Source organism: Acanthopagrus latus, chromosome 10 (genome assembly GCF_904848185.1).
Source record: "Acanthopagrus latus isolate v.2019 chromosome 10, fAcaLat1.1, whole genome shotgun sequence".
NCBI classification, from domain to species: domain Eukaryota; kingdom Metazoa; phylum Chordata; class Actinopteri; order Spariformes; family Sparidae; genus Acanthopagrus; species Acanthopagrus latus.
The window spans coordinates 14,172,258-14,190,169 of NC_051048.1; the positions used below are offsets into that span (position 1 = coordinate 14,172,258).

Genomic DNA, 17,912 nt, shown 5'->3' on the forward strand with positions numbered 1-17,912 from the left:
CCAGGAGCTGGTAGGGAGTGGATGTAGAATCAAGAGCAAATTAATAGTCCATAAGAGTGCGGGCACAGGTTACACTTGTTGTGAAGTTGAGCAGAATGGATGCATAGCACTCAAAAGCAAGAACAGTGTGTATCATTTTTGGCGAGAAGCAGCTTTGCAAAATAGAAAAGTCTATGCCAGCCAGACTTGACCCTTTTCCCTGGCACTGCCGGTGACTGCTGTCCTGCCCTGTTCCATGATGATATGCTATCTGCCCAAACAGATGCCCGCTCTGGCCTCGCAGCGCCACTCTCTGGTCCCCCACTTTATATCATCGCTGCCTGCTGATGTTTTTGTTTTCCCTAGCGTTCTGTATCACTCATGTCTCCTTGAGAAAACACAGCAGAGAGATAGCAGAGACGACACTGCCCTCACCGTAAAAGGGAAGCTGCTTGCTGATGAAAGGCCAGACATGACATAAAGACATCCAGCAAGAGCTAACACGGTGTACATGTTTGGCTTACCTCCACAACGAGCTTTCCAGTACCTTGGTGGAGTCAGCATGGTAATACTTGGTGAGGATCAGGATGACCTGTAAGGAAAGGTGAGAGAGAGAGCTACATTTATTATTTTGAGGATTAAGCTACTGAAGAAAGAGACTCGGGGCTGGGTGAATGGCATGGAGGAAAAGAATTAGGTTGAAATCCACATACAGTAGTGTGTATGTAAAGTAAACAAACAAACAAATATGAGTGAAAGCTAGCTTGCTACTTGAAACCCTTTTTTGATATCAATTTAACTGTCATTACTGTGTTTTACCTGTAGTTGTTGTTGTAAAGGTTTTTTCTACAAATTTCAAATGGTGTGTTTTTTGGGGGCTTGTTTTTATATCCTGCAACTGCACTCAACTTCATTTACTTGTGCTAAATAGATGGTTTATTGTGCAGTAAAATTTAACATTGCAACCTCAACAAAGCAGATTCCTAATGTTGGGTCACACTGTTAGCGGTCTTCTCCAGTAGTGTCTATCTAATAATCCATATTCCAATGAATAACTACAACGAAAATGTCCTTTTTTTCATAATTGATTTTGTTCAATATTTTTAAAATTATTTTCTATAACTTTTTTGGGAACTTAAGCAAAGAGGAAAAACAACTACAGACTTAATGAGCTGTCAGTGTTTCATAGGACCGTTGACGATATATATATATATAGAGTGGTGCCTGGTGGTGTGATTGACAGGCTGGCTTGCAGTTCTAAGTAGTGGAGCGAGAGAAAAACCCAGGCCTGCCTTCAGGCAGAAGGGATTTGACTGGCCAAGGGGTCCAGCCCAGAGGCAGCTGCCAACAGCAGGTCGTGTTGAAGGTGCCTGCTCTCAAGGAGTCAAGCTGCAAACTCTGTGTAATATGGACACTCCTGATACATCTCTATGTGGAAAGCAAGCACAACCTCTATCGCCGCTTTCTGTAGTGATAGCACATGATTATGTCTAGGGGTGGGAATCAAGAACCAGCTCTGACTCAGAACCGGTTCCAACTGACCAATTCCATCGGAATTGTATGCTTCCAATGTTATCGATTCTTCTTAACGATTCCCTCATTTCCCTGCCTGCAAAAGGTTTTCCGGTTTTCCTGAAATTTTGCATTGCGCTACATTTGCACTCTCTGTGACAACTCAGACCTTCAACCGCATCATGGAGAGGAGGAAGCGATCTAAAGCCTGGATGCATTTCACTAAACAAGATGAAAATTCTGCCGTGTGTAATCAGTGCAATACTTTAATATCTTGTAAGGGTGCAAATACATTTGTCTACCCATCATGGAATTAAATACCAAGAATATCTTGTGTTTGACCACCTGCTAACTTAGCACTCATATGCAGTGCTAAGTTAGCATTCATAACCAGGTGGTCAAACTAATTTATTTAGACTATATTTTCTTTCTACACTATATCTTGTCAAGGTGATGTTCAGTATGTTTGAGCTGAATATGTTCATGTTCAAAGTCAGACATCATTTTGGGAGAAATAAAATGGTTGCTTTTGGTGCAGAAGACTGTGTAGAACTCCTTTTTTGCCACTCAATTAACTACTCAGGAATTGATATGAGAATTGATAAGGAATTGGACTGATAGGCAGAATCGACAATGGCATTGAGATTGATAAAAACTTATCAATTCCCAGCCCTTGTTACTTTTTTGTTTGCAGAATCAGTGGATGGAAAATTTCTTTGTCTGAAAGCTGTCTAACGCAGCTGACTTAATAAGGTACCACAAGCCCAAACAGTTTCTCAGAGATCACCTCAAAATGATTAGCCTTATAAAATCTGTAGCATATAGCAGAGCCTTCCTTTTGCCCTCTTGCATTAGGATGAAACTACATCGCCTGTACCATCAAACTGCAATACACAGTAATAAAAAAAAACCCTAAGAACTTCCAGTGACACAGGTCTGACTTGGTAGATGTTTAAAAAGCTTTTTTCCTAAAATAGCAGTCGGTTAAAGCGGGGTTCCACGGCCACAACACAGACTGTCATCAAAGCCACTCAGTGGGGTCTCTAGGCACTTGGCTCAAAGCAACCAAAATGCATGATTCCCAACCCTGGTAGTGCTTGGCTTCCAAAGATGTTTATGGAGTCCACAAAACCAGAACAGAGGACATTTCCCTGAGCAGCAGCCTGCTTGCCGGGGCTGATAACAATCTTGGTAACATCTCAAATAAAGTCAGTAAGTATCTGCTTCTTCTTGGCCTCCAATTATCAGAAAACCCTTGCCGATGAGGAATTAGACAGCATGCATACAGTATCTGAATTTGCAAACCAGCCATCATGTGAGGCTCTCTGAGTCATGCAGTATGCAGCCAGTATTCCCCGATTGGTTGTTGGCCTACTGTGACTCAACCGATGTCTCTGGAAACAGCCTGTCCGCCTCTGCACAGCTGTCCTTTTCCTAATGAGATGCCGGTGCAAAGCTTGACACTCTCACTATGCAGGCTGAAAGGCAAAGTAACAAGTAGCATTGGTCCCTTGACATACAGATTAGATCAACCACACCCAAAGCCAATTTTGATTTTTCCTTTTCCCTTCAGCTTTAAACCTCAAGCTGAAAATTCAAATCAAAGTTTTCAAAAGCTAAACTGATCGATTTGTATTTATTTAATCACTTTTGTTTTTGTTAGGAATAAAATACCAGATACAGACCAAACACCTGCACCATTAGTTCATGTGTTGCTGGTCATGAAACAAATAAAAGTTCAATATTCATAAAAATATCTGTCTCTCCTTCCAAACATTAGACTAGGTTCACGTACTAGCTGCTAATTTTGCCAGCTGTTAAGTGCTGGGCAGGTAGTGTCCAGTGGGATTATCAAAGCTATTTTGCCGAACATAGCTGGAAATGGCATTAATACTGAAGAGTTGTGGCCCGAAAAACAAGTTTCAGAAGCTGAAAGGGTCTATACAGCTGTGTGAGGGCAGGGAGGGGAAATACAGTAGCTGACTGGACTTGACAAATTATGGCAGATTTGCAACAGAACATGTTGGCAACATAAACAGTACAAGGCACATCACTTGCACAGTCTTTGCATTATATTTGGTCAACACCAGCATTGAGGATAATATTACAAAAACGTTACAGAAGCAGTGTTTTATAGTAATATATTTATTTTAGTTGTAACAGAATAATATAATACATTACTTGTTAAATGTCAGCAATATTTCACAACAATTATGTCATGTGGCATGTAACGATCTGTATTACTGGCCAAACTGAAGCTTGGATTGTTGTTTTCCACACCAACATGACCATATTAATATAGGCTTTATATGTGTTTAATATAGCTGAGCCTATAAGTTATTTGTTGGTTTGTTCTGTGTGGCTGAAATTAGCCATATCACGTAGGCCTGAAGATGAAGCCTAATCCTAATTTACACTAATTTACATTGTTGAATCACATATGCCCATGCATCTCTTGTTCTGTAGACTATAATAAAAAGGCACAGAAAAATAGTTTTTCGTTATTATAGGCTACATTATGGAAGGTGTAGTTCTATTGTATTTCATATGACTGAGACTACAATTAAAAAGATTTATTCCTATCTCATTATAGATCAGATTTAAGTAAGTAATATATTACTCTTGCAGACAGTAATATTATAAAATTATGTATTACTTTAAAATGAAGGCAGCTAGTAATATGTAGTTGCCCAACACTGGTCAAAACATACATGTACCATCTCCAGCCTGTATTCATCGCAAAAAAAATGACCTTATATGTCCACTGTGAAAGCAGCTTATTACAACCCCTGGAGAGTGCTGCAGGAATGTTTTTCAAATCAATGAGTTTTTCTTAATGGGTTTCAAAAATGCCAGTAGATATTTTCAGATTTTGTTGTATAATATAAATTAGACACAAAAATAATTACTTAAAACATAAAAAAGTCTTCAAATATGGTTGCTATTAAATGTCATCACGTTAAACACGGAGCCTCCAATACTCACTGGTCCATCTTTACAGGCAGACAGAGTTTCAAGCTATTCTAACTCGTGGTGATGTAATGTAGTTGGTGATGTAACGTTTTACTTCAGGCAATTTCATTCATTTTCAAAACTCTACATATTGGTGATCATCTGTGAGGATTATCTTGTTGAACATAACATCTAAGTATTACTTTTTTGCCACAAAGTGTATTTTCTGCAGCAGTACAAAATCCTATAGAAAAATCCCATGATGTAACTGGTCTACAATGTAATGCATAATTCTAGCTTTTTCACGCACATGTATCCTATATCTTGTACAGAAAAAGGAGAAGTAAATAGAAATGCTGCCTCTATGGTCTATCAATCCATCAGCCCTGTGAGACTGAGGTATGCATCATTCATCCAGATGCCAATGGCTATAAAATATTCTGCTTCTCTATCCCTACGTTGAGTCGGTCTTCAAGGCCTATGTTTTGCGCTCAATTGGAAAATGATTTTTCTTTGCGGATGAAGTGCAGGGGCATGTATGTATTCAGCCATAAATCACTACTGGCAGGAGACAGAGAGAGCATTTATTTGGCAGCACCATGCCTAGCCACACTGACAAAACTGCTGAACAGCACAGAAGCCAAATTCCTCAATTGCCTCTAGCATATAGTGCAGTGCATTAGGAGTACAACTTGGCAGGTTGTACCTGCAGCTTATTGGACTGCAAAAATTTGCACAGGTTAACAGTCCAACAAGTTTTAAGAAAAAAAAAAAAATCCCTTTTTTGGGGGGGAATGCAGTGCCAAGCCAGTCAGAAAATATGTCAACCAAGGCGAACATTGTCTGAGAGATGATTTTTCATGAGAAAAATCCTTGTGAGGAACTTTTTGATGAACTTTGGTGTCTAGTCAGTGTCTTGTTTGTCAGCTAGTAGATAATGAGACAAATGGCTTTTATTGAGGGAAAGTCAACAGGGTGGTCAGGACCCCTGGATGACTTCATACAAGAGCTACAAGAGACCCCATTGAGAGTCAAGCTCATAGCCGAGCTAACCATGAACTCCAGCTTGACAACCAGCGTTTGTCCCTGAGACATTCCGATCAACTGTGTGTCAATGGAGCACTATCAATCAGCTATTGAGGAGAAGACAGAGGCAGAAAACTTTAAAGAAAGAAAGGGACTGGGGGAAATAAGACAGACAGACTCCGAGGTTCTGGAAAAAGAATGCCCTCATTCTTTTTTAAAGCAAAACCAGTGAAATACAAATACTTCATCAAAGTGTGTGTGTCACTCCTCATCCCTCAAGGGCACTTCGCATTTTCCAGAAACAGACCACACACATAAACAATTCATCACAGTCAGTTTTAAGAAGGAGGAATTTTTGTCTCTTTTCCAAAAAAAAGATGAATTTATATTCTCAGGGCACAAAAGTAAATTCCACACAGTTCAATTAGTGGAATGACTTAGTGCTGACACTATGATGCCATCCCCATCACACACACGAGAACACCGTCACTATGATGTAGCTCATATCCTCCCCCTGCATGAAGCTTATCAATTAGTTGCATAATCTTGACTTAAAGCCTTGTCTTTATTTGATACAGGAGAGTACAGTAGAGAATCAGACAGGAAATCTGACATAAGGAAAAGAGGGTGCAGCTGTGTCATGTTACAGCCCAAGAGATGATTCACTGCTATCCATGTCATAATCTGATCTGCAGGATCAGGATCCGGCCAGATATGGCCATTTTTCCACCGATTAGCAATTTTGAACGTGGATGTCAGTGCACAATTTGTGGCAGAACTCAGATCCGCACGTAACCTTACTCTGGAAAACCCGTGGATAAAATGTCTGTGGTGTGGAAATAACTTAAATTAGAATACGAAAGCAGTCCAACGGTGCCATGTAACATCTGCAATACGATCGTTTCACGAGGGGGTGACAAAAGAGCTGCATTTAATACTAATTCATTTGGTACGATAAAATATTACAGAGAAGGTAACTGAATTCATTGCTCTGTATAACCAGCTCATCTGCATGGTAGAGGATCAGGGTTTTCTTTGTTACCTGGAGTTTTTGAATCCCCTATGATGTATGCCCTATGATCTCGGCATAACATTACATTGACTCCACTTTCAAATCACAACGTGCCGGTATACACAATAGATTCATGGGTCTCATATAGTATGCAAAACATATAGTATGCAAAACAGGTAATCAAGGAGATGCTGAATGCATGTGAAAGAGACAAGCAATGCGTCCACATCATTTTACGTGACAACGTAAGGAATATGAAAAAAGCAATGGATGATACGGAGGTATCAAGCATGGGCTGTGTCGCGCACATACAGCTGGCTGTACTCGAGGGTCTGCTATCACAGTGCAGTGTCACAGTCTCACCTGCTAATGCAAAGAGGGTGGTAGGCCAAAGTTGCAATAGCATATGCACAATAACAAAGAGCCATATGAAAGTATATACTTTGTTTCAAAAAAAAAAAAAAAAAAACATTAAGGAACAGCTTGGATGCAGGTACTTTTTTTTTCTTAATGCAGCTGTATTATCCAGGAAAATATTAGTTAAAGTATTGGATCGGGACTCGGTATTGGCAGATATCAAATATGAAAGGATTCGGATTGGGATTGAGTAAAGAAAGCCTGATTGGGACATCCCTAATATGAATATGCACTGACAATGGATTGGATCTAAAAATGTGCAACATGCAGTTATAAAGAAATTATATCTCCTTCCCAGGTCAGGGCAACTAAGCAAAAAGTGTTGGTATCTGACAACCTGTTGACGTGACCAGAATAATATCGCAACTTTAATGCTTCATTCATAAGTTGTTTGCTTTGTACATAATATTTGTGGAACTAATTAGCAATTTTGAGAATGCTTATTTACCACAGATGCAGATTTGAGCCGTGACTTGGACTCAAGTCAACTCAAGTAACCGCTTTGATGACTGCAACTCAACATAATAGAAATTAAATTATGGAAGGTTGGGGAAGAAATATTTGTATGTTTATGTAATATGTTTGATTACATTTTTCATAGAATATCAACAATCATAATACATATTCAGTTCATTGTCAGATGTTTTGAGCAAGTTCAATAGATAGGTCAATAACATTATTAGATAGGTATTGCCTTGTCTTTTGTCTTCATGAAGAATGGATTGAGCAGATAAAACTGAAAAAATACATCTACATATTTTTCCTTTTCTAGTTTTCTCATATAACTTCTCCCCAAAACACAGTAAAACAGGTAATAATCCTGCAGTGTTATTCTGTAATTATGCACTAGCTTCAAATGTGTATATAACAGCTTCAAAAATCTGAACAACTCTAAACAATATTCCAAAAAGGCTGCTGAAGAGCACTGCTTAACAAGACTTCATGTCCAGTTTCATTTGAAATTACTGCCTAACTAATGTAACACTGAAGTAAAGGCAATCCCTTGTCTACACTAAATCTTACCATAACCATCCATCATCTGAAACGCTTATCCTTTTTGGGGTCATGGGTTGGCTGGAGCTGATCCCAACTGAGACCGGGAGACACCCTGGATAATTCGTCGGTAATATGACCTTACTTATGACCCAAGTTAATACTTTAATAGACAGTTTCCTCAAATTACAAAAAGGAGGGGACGACTATATTACAGTTATTGTTGCTCACAATAGCAGCATTTAAAAAAACAAAAAACATTGTTTTCCAGCAACACATTCCCGAATACATTTGGATTCCTACTATTCACAAAGTCAGGAAAACAACTCCCACACACTGTCCACTTCACTTGCAATTAAGTTTAATGACAACAACCGTCATCAGGGTTAAGGTCTAAGTACCAAAATGTTATTGCTGTTGTTGTTAAACTATATGCAAGTGAAGTCAACAGTGTGCGGGAGTCTTTTTCCTGATGTTGTCAGCCTTCTGTCTTCTCCGATGGATCTGTCGATCTTTAGGTGTGCAAAACCTGTACTCTGTGAATTCTGCTATTCACAAAGGAAAGAGACTGATGTCTCAGAATAGGATAAATAAAAGGAAAACATTGGGTAAGTGAACACCTACTTGTATGATTTTTGCAATTTGGAGGAACCAACTGTTTAAGTTTAAATTAGGCATTTCAGTGCCTCTACGTCCCTGTCCTTGCTTGCCCAGACACTCACATATGTGTTCTTATATAAAATAAAGTGCTTCATTCATCTACATAGTTCCCCATTACCCTCATCCTTCCCATTCAATGAGCATGTGATTGGTTCAGGACACCAGCTGCCACTGAGTAGTCATATTTGCTTGGAGTCATTTTTTGCACTGGACCTTGACCAAGCTCTTTATCTGAGGCCAGCAAGTGACCCACACATTTCTTACCAGTTTAACAGTAGTTTGAGATTGCCACCACTCATTAAACTGCTCAGGTGGAGAGGCGGGGAGGGCAATTACATGGATCTTTGGTTCTGCTTGACTTTGCTCTGTCCACACAGAAAGCATATGCTGACCTTACTTGCAAGAGTCCATCCATACAGGTGGAAAAAGGGGTATATCATTAGGGAAATGATTTTTTCACTTCGTTATTCTTTTGGACATTTCAGAAACAATATCTGAAGAGCTTTGTTAATAATCAAAATGGATCATGTTTAGAGAAGTGTTTGAATTTAAATGGGAATGATTTAAAATTACATCACCAGAACAGGTTAGGGGAGACTGGGGTAAGTTGAGTCACCCCTTGTTGCTGGGAAACAGTAAAAAACATTGATCATGTGACCAAATATTAAGGAGAAAGACATTATTTCATGGATTCTGTGAAGGTAAGAAGGTAAGAACCACATAGATAAAGTGGTTAGACATTTATTTCCAAAAAAACATTTTTCACTCTTGAAAGTGAATTTAATCTATCGTAAGTTTCATGAGAATTGTGTTTAGACCAAAATAGATCATTAAAATTTGTTTTATACATCAACTGTAATATCTATGAGCTACAACATGAGGTCATAAACCTAGCATAAAAGTGCACCATTTTTTCTGTGGGGACTAATAAAGTCAAAATGGTAACTCTAGGGTTAGTTGAGCCATTTGGCCAGGGGGAAGTTGAGCCACCCAGCTGAGGTGGGAGATGGATGGATCGAAGGAGGGATGGGAATAGATGGAATGAGAGGAGTTTAATCAAGATGGAGAAGAGAGGATAGATAGAGGGGGGAAAAAAGAATGATGCGAGGATGAGAGTTTCAGTTCAGATTGTTCAAATGTGTTACTAGTCCACAACTGGCCTTACTGTCAACAAGGACACCAAGAAACTATGATTCTGGACCAAGGATTCAGATCCAGTGTTTCTTTCCAAAAACACAGCTGTTAATGCTCTCTTCTCAAGTGCACCTTAAAGGGATATTCCAGTGTGAGGTTTATCCATGGTCTAACACACCGTGACACCAAGTAGGACCCCCCCTCGAGAGATAAAGTTTGCGGACCGCTAGCTTACGCAGTTTTAGCATCCTCAGAAACGACCGCACAACAACAATACACTGCTGTAAATGGGTCTAAGTATAAATCGCAATCAAAGAGCCACAAATAATGCTCAGAACAGGTTCATGTTAAAATGTGTTTTTTTTTTGTTAAACAGCTGTTTAGCAGTAATATGCAATAATAATAATAAAACAGTTATTGTACCTGTTGAATTCTCTATAATAAATAAAAAATACACATGAATGTGAAGAAGTAACTGTTATTTAGGGAGGGAGAAGGTGAGGCAGGGGTGGGGGGGCGTAGGCCTGCCTTTTCTCATACTTTACTGGTGGTCATGACTCAGAAAAAATGGAAAATGTAGAGCAACACTGATTGAAACCAGGAGGGCAAACCTCCATCAGCTTTCCAAAAAGCTTTGAAGTTTAACAGAATTAATCTTCATAATTTAATTTTGAATAACATTAAGCATAGCTCCCTGGAAATGCCTGCAGCTGTTTCAGCAAACTGCATCCAAGTTGTTATGCAATTTGCCACAAAGGGACCTTCAATATTAATAGCGGTGGTTCATGAAAAGCATGCTGTTTAACTTCTCACTTGATCCACCACGGCGTTCACTACACAACTAGACTACTTCTATAGGATGCAAACATGCTACAACTGAATTCAGACACAACTTCATATTAAAGCTTTGGAAAAGGCCATTAATTGGAACATTAACATTAATGTATGTGTAATGAAATGGTGCTTGAGGCTTGGTGACTACTGAGTACTGAGTTAACTACTAACCTGAGAACATGCTTGTGCTAGTCAGTTAAAACAGCTCTCTTAACTCCAACAGTTTATTCAAGTAATGTATTTGTACCATCAGCTGGCTAATGACTAAGTGGGTAAAGGCAAGTATTAGAACAAGTGGAACAGTCTGGTAAGTTAATAAAATGTCATCACTTTACAGTAATGCAGCCTTTAGAACCAAGATAAGACAACACTTAGGCCATATCGTGATATAACAATATCCAAAACTTAGGAATAAATAGTAAGAAACAGTCTTGCATCACAAGAAATATATAATAGCAATATTCACCAACCCTTATGAGAATTGTATCATTCTGTGTAGCGTTTTATTCTGCTAGTAAATTTAAGGAAATGTTGTGCTTGTTTGTTTTTAACGTTTGATCTGAAAGTCATTTTGAAGTCTATTTTTGAACCACACACTTTTCACTCCTTACTTCTTACTTTTACCTTTTCATCAATCTTTTGACATTTTCTTCCCCACTTTTATGTCTAACAGGTCTTGTTTGCATTCTCTCTTTTTGATCTCCATATGTCTTTAAGACTCTGTGGTTTCCTTTCTCTTCTCAAGCTTTCTCTCTTCCTGCATGAATATCTGAGCAATTGCTATGATTGGGCTCTGATCAAATTGCTGGCCTGTTTTTCTAAAAAGAGACGGGAACAGATAGGGCTGGTGATGTTCAAGTAAATGCATGTGCATCCTCCACTGATTCTCCTAAATTATGGGTTGCATACACAACAAAAGGCTATCTATAGCAACGCACATTACTGTAATTCCACGGCAAAGGGTTTCAATCAACACACATGTAACCATAAACCATTTAGCCACGCAAATTTATACTCCCATTTGTGTAATTGAGAAGGTGATTTTCGCCTGTGGAGGTTCCACTAGATTGACTGATGCTCAATCCGACAACTAATTGGACCAACATGAGAGGAGTTCCTCAGATGTGTGATAATCCACTGCTGGGAGCCAGAGGCCTTTGGGAGTGAGATGGAACATAGGGGGAGGAAGAAGAAGCGATAAAGAGAGATATGGGATATAGCGCGAGATGGGTAGATGAAAGGAAGATGGTGAGAGACAAAGAAAAGAGCCAAAAGAAGAAAAGAGTTGAGGATAGATGAGTCAGTGGAAAGACACTGCATGAAACACAGAGTGAAAGAAGCATTATAGTTAGAGCAAGATCAAGAAAAATAGGGAAAGGGGTGGAGATGGATAGAGGCAGGGAAACAAGAGAGTGAGACAATAGAAAGAAAATTGGACAGTGGATGGTAGTCGATGAGGCCGAGAGATTGAGATGGGCCCTCAAATCTGTCCATCGATCTGAGCAGCTTACTGTCCCCAGTATCGCGTGGCGATGGGGTTGGACAGGGTCACCAAGACCAGAAACTCAACTTAACCTGGCTCTAATCACAGGAGGGCTGATGAGGTTCATGACCTTTCCTCAGCATGTACAGTAATTCTCTCTCTCTCTCTCTCTCTCTCTCTCTCTCTCTCTCTCTCTCTCGTTTTGGCAAGGGCAGATCAGCACCAAGCTTAGAAGAGCAAAAGGAGAATCTTTGGGATTTTTCTATTAATTTTCTGATTTTTAATGTATTATTTTTGTTCTTGTTTTGATTGTTTTATGTGATATGTTTATGTGAATAAATTATGTAAAGTTCTACATTTTGCGTTATTTGTTTGTGTAGGCTATGCAGCTATGGATTTTAATAATTTTAAAATCTTTAATGTATCATTTTTAGCTGCTCAATCTCCAACTGTTGCCAAGACAAAAATCTGTCATGTATTGTTATAATGGCTCAGTAGAGTGCCAGGATCATAAATTGCCTGTGGTTCTTGATCAGTCGATTGTGGGGTTAATTACTGTACTGAAATCCGAACCGACTATGATATTGGTGGATATGTAGAGGAAAATGTGTTGAAGAAGGATGGATTGTTGGAACTGGGACGATATATTTTGGCAATTGTAAATTTTTTGTTGTAGATTGATGCAGTAATTATGATGTATTGTCCTTCTGGATCAGTTATTGTGGAATGGTGGATTATAGGGATTCTTTTATTTACCAAAATACAGACACCTCTTTGACAACTGTTGTAAGTGGCTGAGAAAACATAATTAAATTGTTGAGATTTAAGCATGTGCGATTCAGAGTTAGATAGATGGGTTTCTTGCGGTAAACATATATCTGCCTTTAGTTTGATAAGATGGTTTAAGATTCCTGTCCTCATGGGCCAGGCATGGACACTGCGCACATTCCATGTTATTAAGATAAGTGTCTGAGTTATGTTAATGTGGGTGGGATTCTGTCAAGATTGGGTCTGTGAGCATGGCTGATATGTGTTTGTGTCTGTATATGTGTATGTGTGTGTGTGTGTGTGTGTGTGTGTGTGTGTGTGTGTGTGTGTGTGTGTGTGTGTGTGTGTGTGTGTGTGCATGCACCTACACCATGTAAAAACAATATAGACATATACAGTACCATAAAGACGATGACATGAGACAGACCTGACATAGAGGTGAAATGTGATGACATATGATGAGGGAGTGAGCAAAGATAGGGGGGGGGGGGGGAGAGAGAGAGAGAGAGAGAGAGAGAGAGACTAATCAAGGAAGAGCAAGAGAGGCGAAGTTCAAAGTTATTTGGGGGGGTGTAACATGGAGTGAGATTTTTATTTTTTCATCTTCAGTGAGAAGAGTTTGAGCAATTAGGCTTAAGTCCACATGTTAAATGAGCCAGAATGTGATGGAGGAGTCCCGGAATTATTGTCCTTCTATGTAAAATTTGTCCACAATCAGGGTAGCCCATTCACCCTTCTGCCTGCACTGCTTGAGGATAGGGTACAGTGTTTTACGCCTTTCAATTATTTCCTTTGGGAACTGATCGTCCATCCCCAACGCGGTTCCTTTCAGTTCCCTCCCTTTGCTTTTCACCAGTTCTTTTTGTTGGAAGTGCTCAAACTTTGCAATGATGGAACAGGGACGTAATGCAGGCTCCAAGGCAATGTATGCGGTGAAATGTGATTTTGTTTACGGCATCTGACGAGAGTGACTGCATGAAGTTGTGAACAAGTGTGTCAGGGTTATCTGTTGTGCTTTCCGGGATTCCTGAGAAAATTAGGTTGTCTCGCATGCTTTGTGTTTGAATGTCCAGAACTGTTTCTTTCAGGGTCTTACTTTCTTTTTGGATTGTAGATATCTGGGAGGTGAGCAACTCGACAGTGATGTGCAGTTATGTGTTGTCTGTCTGGAGATTGGTTATTTGGTGTGAATTCAAGGCTGGATCTGTGGTCTTGTATTTCCTGATGAAGCATGCTGAGAACATCCATCATTGGTGTTGGTGGCTGAATCTTTCTTTTTCCGTTTGTTTGGTTTGGAAGTGTGGTGAACGGTGGTGTCCACGTAATCCACTCTGATGAGCGTACGGTATCTTCCTGTATGTTATTCCTTGATAATCATGAATTTTTTGGTATGTTTATGTTTGTTTATTTTTGGTTGAAAAGGCGAGTGCCGCAATGTTTAATCCAAATGTTGTTGCAGCACTCTCGCGATCTCAGCGCATCTCAGCTTTCTTGAACAGTGTTTTTGAGACACTGTTGAGAAAAAAGGTACAGGTATTATCTCACATACCACATATCTGCAACACAGTTCATGGACGTCTTTGACACAACATCAATCCTCTTGCCATATTTTTCTTACTTTAACATTCAATACAAAATCAGTTTAAAATTGCTTTCTAAAATTTCAGAAATAACAGAACTTGTTTAACAAAGCATTTGAGGTCTCTGCTAATGATTTGCAATTAATGAAATGCAATTTTAAAGAAAGTTGAAAAACAATTTCAGGACATGCACAATAAGAGACCCATTCTCCATCTAAGTTTCAAAAGAAATCTGTTCATTAGTTTTTTGAGTAACCCCACTGACAAACCAACCGACCATCAAATGGAAAAAGGCAAAAAAATATAACATCCTTGGCAGGGACAAAGATTGTGCATCAACAATCAACAATCAAGTGCTTAACACCACCCCGAAAAGCTTTTAACAACAGCTCTTGCATGAACCATTTTTGGCCCCTTGGGGTTAGCAGAAACAAGATGTTAACCTAGTAGGTCATATGAAGAACTTCTCAGCAAAATCTGTAAAATCTGTGTGAAATCTTTGCAGCAGACAGCGCATCATTAACATTCCATGACAAATATTCACTATACATACTTGGTCTTCATCTTTACCAACTCCTCTGGACCATGCTTCAAAATGTTAACGTTAGCCAGCTGGACTGTCTGCTGTTTGGTGCTGGACATATATTGTACAGTGGGTTTATAAGAGGATATTCACTGATAATCTAGATACTTGATGTCTTTGAATTAAGACTGAGTGATGATCTGTGATGTTTCTATCTCTTCCACACAGGCTGTTGCAGAATGAAACATTGATGTTTCAGATGTCTTGCAAACACCTGTGATGTTCTCTTTCAAAGTCAACCTTACAAGAGCATAGATACTAGAGCTCTCCAGCTATCAAGAAGTACAGTTACACAGCGCTCTAAAGTACTGGCCGAGGATTTGACACAGCAGCTTTGTAGAAACATTGCAGAATGTGAGTGTTTCTCACTGCAATTAGACAAGTCTACAGACACCAACGATAAGCCCAGTTGTGAAATTTTGATGGTGTTTACAGATATGACTGCAAAAGAGGAGCTATTAAAACTGCCCATGAAAGAATGCACACGGGGAGAGTTCATTTTTCAGTCATTCAAAAACTTTATGGAGGAAACCACCAGCTCCCAATGTGTAAATTGTGTGCAGTATTGATGGCTGTTTGTCACCTATGCGCATTACCGCTGTCAATTTGTATGTGCAATACCAAGGGGTTACATTACTCTCTCAATATCAGTTATGCATTGTTTTATATAAAGCATACTCAGTGTATATATAAATAAGTAGATGTTTAGTATTTGTTATGTAGGTAGATCATTTTGACCTGGTCATTTTGAAAATAGTTCGCAAACTAAAAAACTGTGGGCACCCCTGCTCTACAATGTCCTTGTTGGCAACACTTGTGTTCAGAACGCCACAAACCTTATAATATATTTTGCTGTTACTCTGTTCTGTTTTGACAATAAAACAAGGTTTATTATTATAAAACATATATTATCAATCACATTGAGCTTTTATTCTTGACCATTATTTCATATGCCTCATGTTACAGAGATATCTAATGAATTTAGGATTCTAACCAGTGAGCCTGTCCTGGTCCAAGGCTCTTGTTCTAGCAGTGTAAACAACAACACCCTGGTGCTCCAAGCTCCCAGTTCAGAATGCTAGCTGCAACAGCTAGATGAGCTAATGGAAGTTACAGTTTTCAGCAGTTAGTGGTTGCTCTGGTGATATGCCTGCCCCTATTTATTTTGAGGATGAATTTGACAGCTGGCCTATTCTTACATATTGAACCTTTAAACAGACATGTATTATCATTTGTGACATATTCTTAAATACTGGACTAGCCCCAATGCACATTGTGTATAAATAATAAAGTATAAAGATTAGAAAATAAAGAGATATAAAGGTTTATCCTGTGATTGAGTATTGCACTTCTATAAAGTAAAGGCAGTCACAGGAGAGGGATTGGAAAAAGAAAGTCAATACAGCAGATGCAGATACATTCTGAGTTTTAATGCTTATGTAACTGATGTATAATTGTAATGTTGTTTATATTTCACCAAAACTCTTTTTCATGTTTTGTTGTTTTTCCATGTGTGTATTCACAGCTAATTCTGTGTTTATTTTTGGGAGCTTTTATTTTGGTGATTTAATTTATTTTGGTAGGTTTCATTTTTACTGTGTGACCTTTGACATCTGTGATGTCACCTACTGTGAATTCATGCTGTTCTCCTCACTAGGTTTCCACAAACACAACGCAGAGCCCGTAGCAAACCAGTGTGTCAGGCCAGACCAGCTACGCTCAGTACATTCATGCCTCAAAAACAGCAGCTTCTACTTTTCCCCTTTTTCAAATGAATAGGATTTTTTTGTTTGTTTGACCCTACAGATATGGTGAACACCCACATCTTCTGAATTGGAAGGCTGCATTGTTAATGCTGGTTTACTATGAAAAGTTTTTGCCCACACGCTTAAGCCAACGTTAGCCTGATGACATCATGATGGCAACTCATGAAATGCTCTGATTTAAAAGGCTGCGCTTTTATGTATAAAAATATATTAGAGTTAACTTTCTTGACTCTATTATAATGCATCTGACTTTAATATATTCAATCATCACCTGTTTGCTTTCAGCACGTATTTGGATGCAGCGCTGTTTTCTTTGTGTTTCTGTCCTGGCTACCTTAACAATCATGGTGGGACAGACAGAGGTTCCTGTGCTGGCTCAGGCTACATCCCCTTCAGTGGATACACCTGCCCGCCACAGATGAACAGCTGTCGCCTGTACAATAATCCCTGTCCCTTTCCCTCTGTCTCTACCCCTCTTCTTGCTGACACTCCTTTTGCTTTATTTGCCATTTTTTCATTCTTCATTGTAATGAACACCTAGCACAAGCTCTCTCATCCCTTGCAATCACTTTGTATCCTATCCTCAACAAAACACAGTCTGAAACCACTTGTCATTAGCAAAGCAGCTATTAACAATTGAGCGATGCCCGAGATTGTGTTGTTAATGAGAGTTAAAGATGACTTGGGTAAGTGAAGCAGAATGTAACAAATACTGAATGCATTAAATACGGTGGAAATACTCTAGGGTTTAATTTGGGCAAATGTATTCAGGGAGCCGTTCTAATTACATGAAGGAGATACATTATTCATCCATGTACATTATTGCACATAATGTTTTCCCTGATTCCAATACCCAGGGTTCAAGCACAGTTTATCCTGCGTGTCATGCCTAAACCTCCATGTGTACTTGAGCAAAAAATGGCAAATGTGTTTGTTATTTGGCATGTTTCCAGTCCTGCTGCACTTGAGGAGATTGCAGGCTTTTACTGTGACATTTTGCTACATCGTCATTAGGTAGTGTTAATGTTATTCTATAGGTCAGTGTTTGCTCCTTTTATCCTTTTACCCAAAAAACAGATTGTGTATATATATTTATATTGTATAGTTATAATTTCTACTTTTTAAAATAGTTTATATCGTTAATTTGTTATATTTTCTATTCTTTAAATAGTTTATATTGTTAATTTGTTATATTTTCACTTAATAGTTATTT

General features: G+C 38.9%; 1 protein-coding gene across 8 annotated transcripts in view; it reads right to left on the minus strand.

Annotated features, from left to right (window-relative positions):
* Positions 1-17,912, minus strand: part of sorcs2 (sortilin-related VPS10 domain containing receptor 2) — a 534,678-nt gene that overhangs the window by 425,722 nt on the left and 91,044 nt on the right. For all 8 annotated transcript variants that reach the window (XM_037111616.1, XM_037111617.1, XM_037111611.1 and 5 more), the window contains exon 2: positions 504-571. In XM_037111616.1, coding sequence (XP_036967511.1) covers positions 504-571 — 68 coding nt within the window. The remainder of the gene's footprint in view (positions 1-503; positions 572-17,912) is intronic.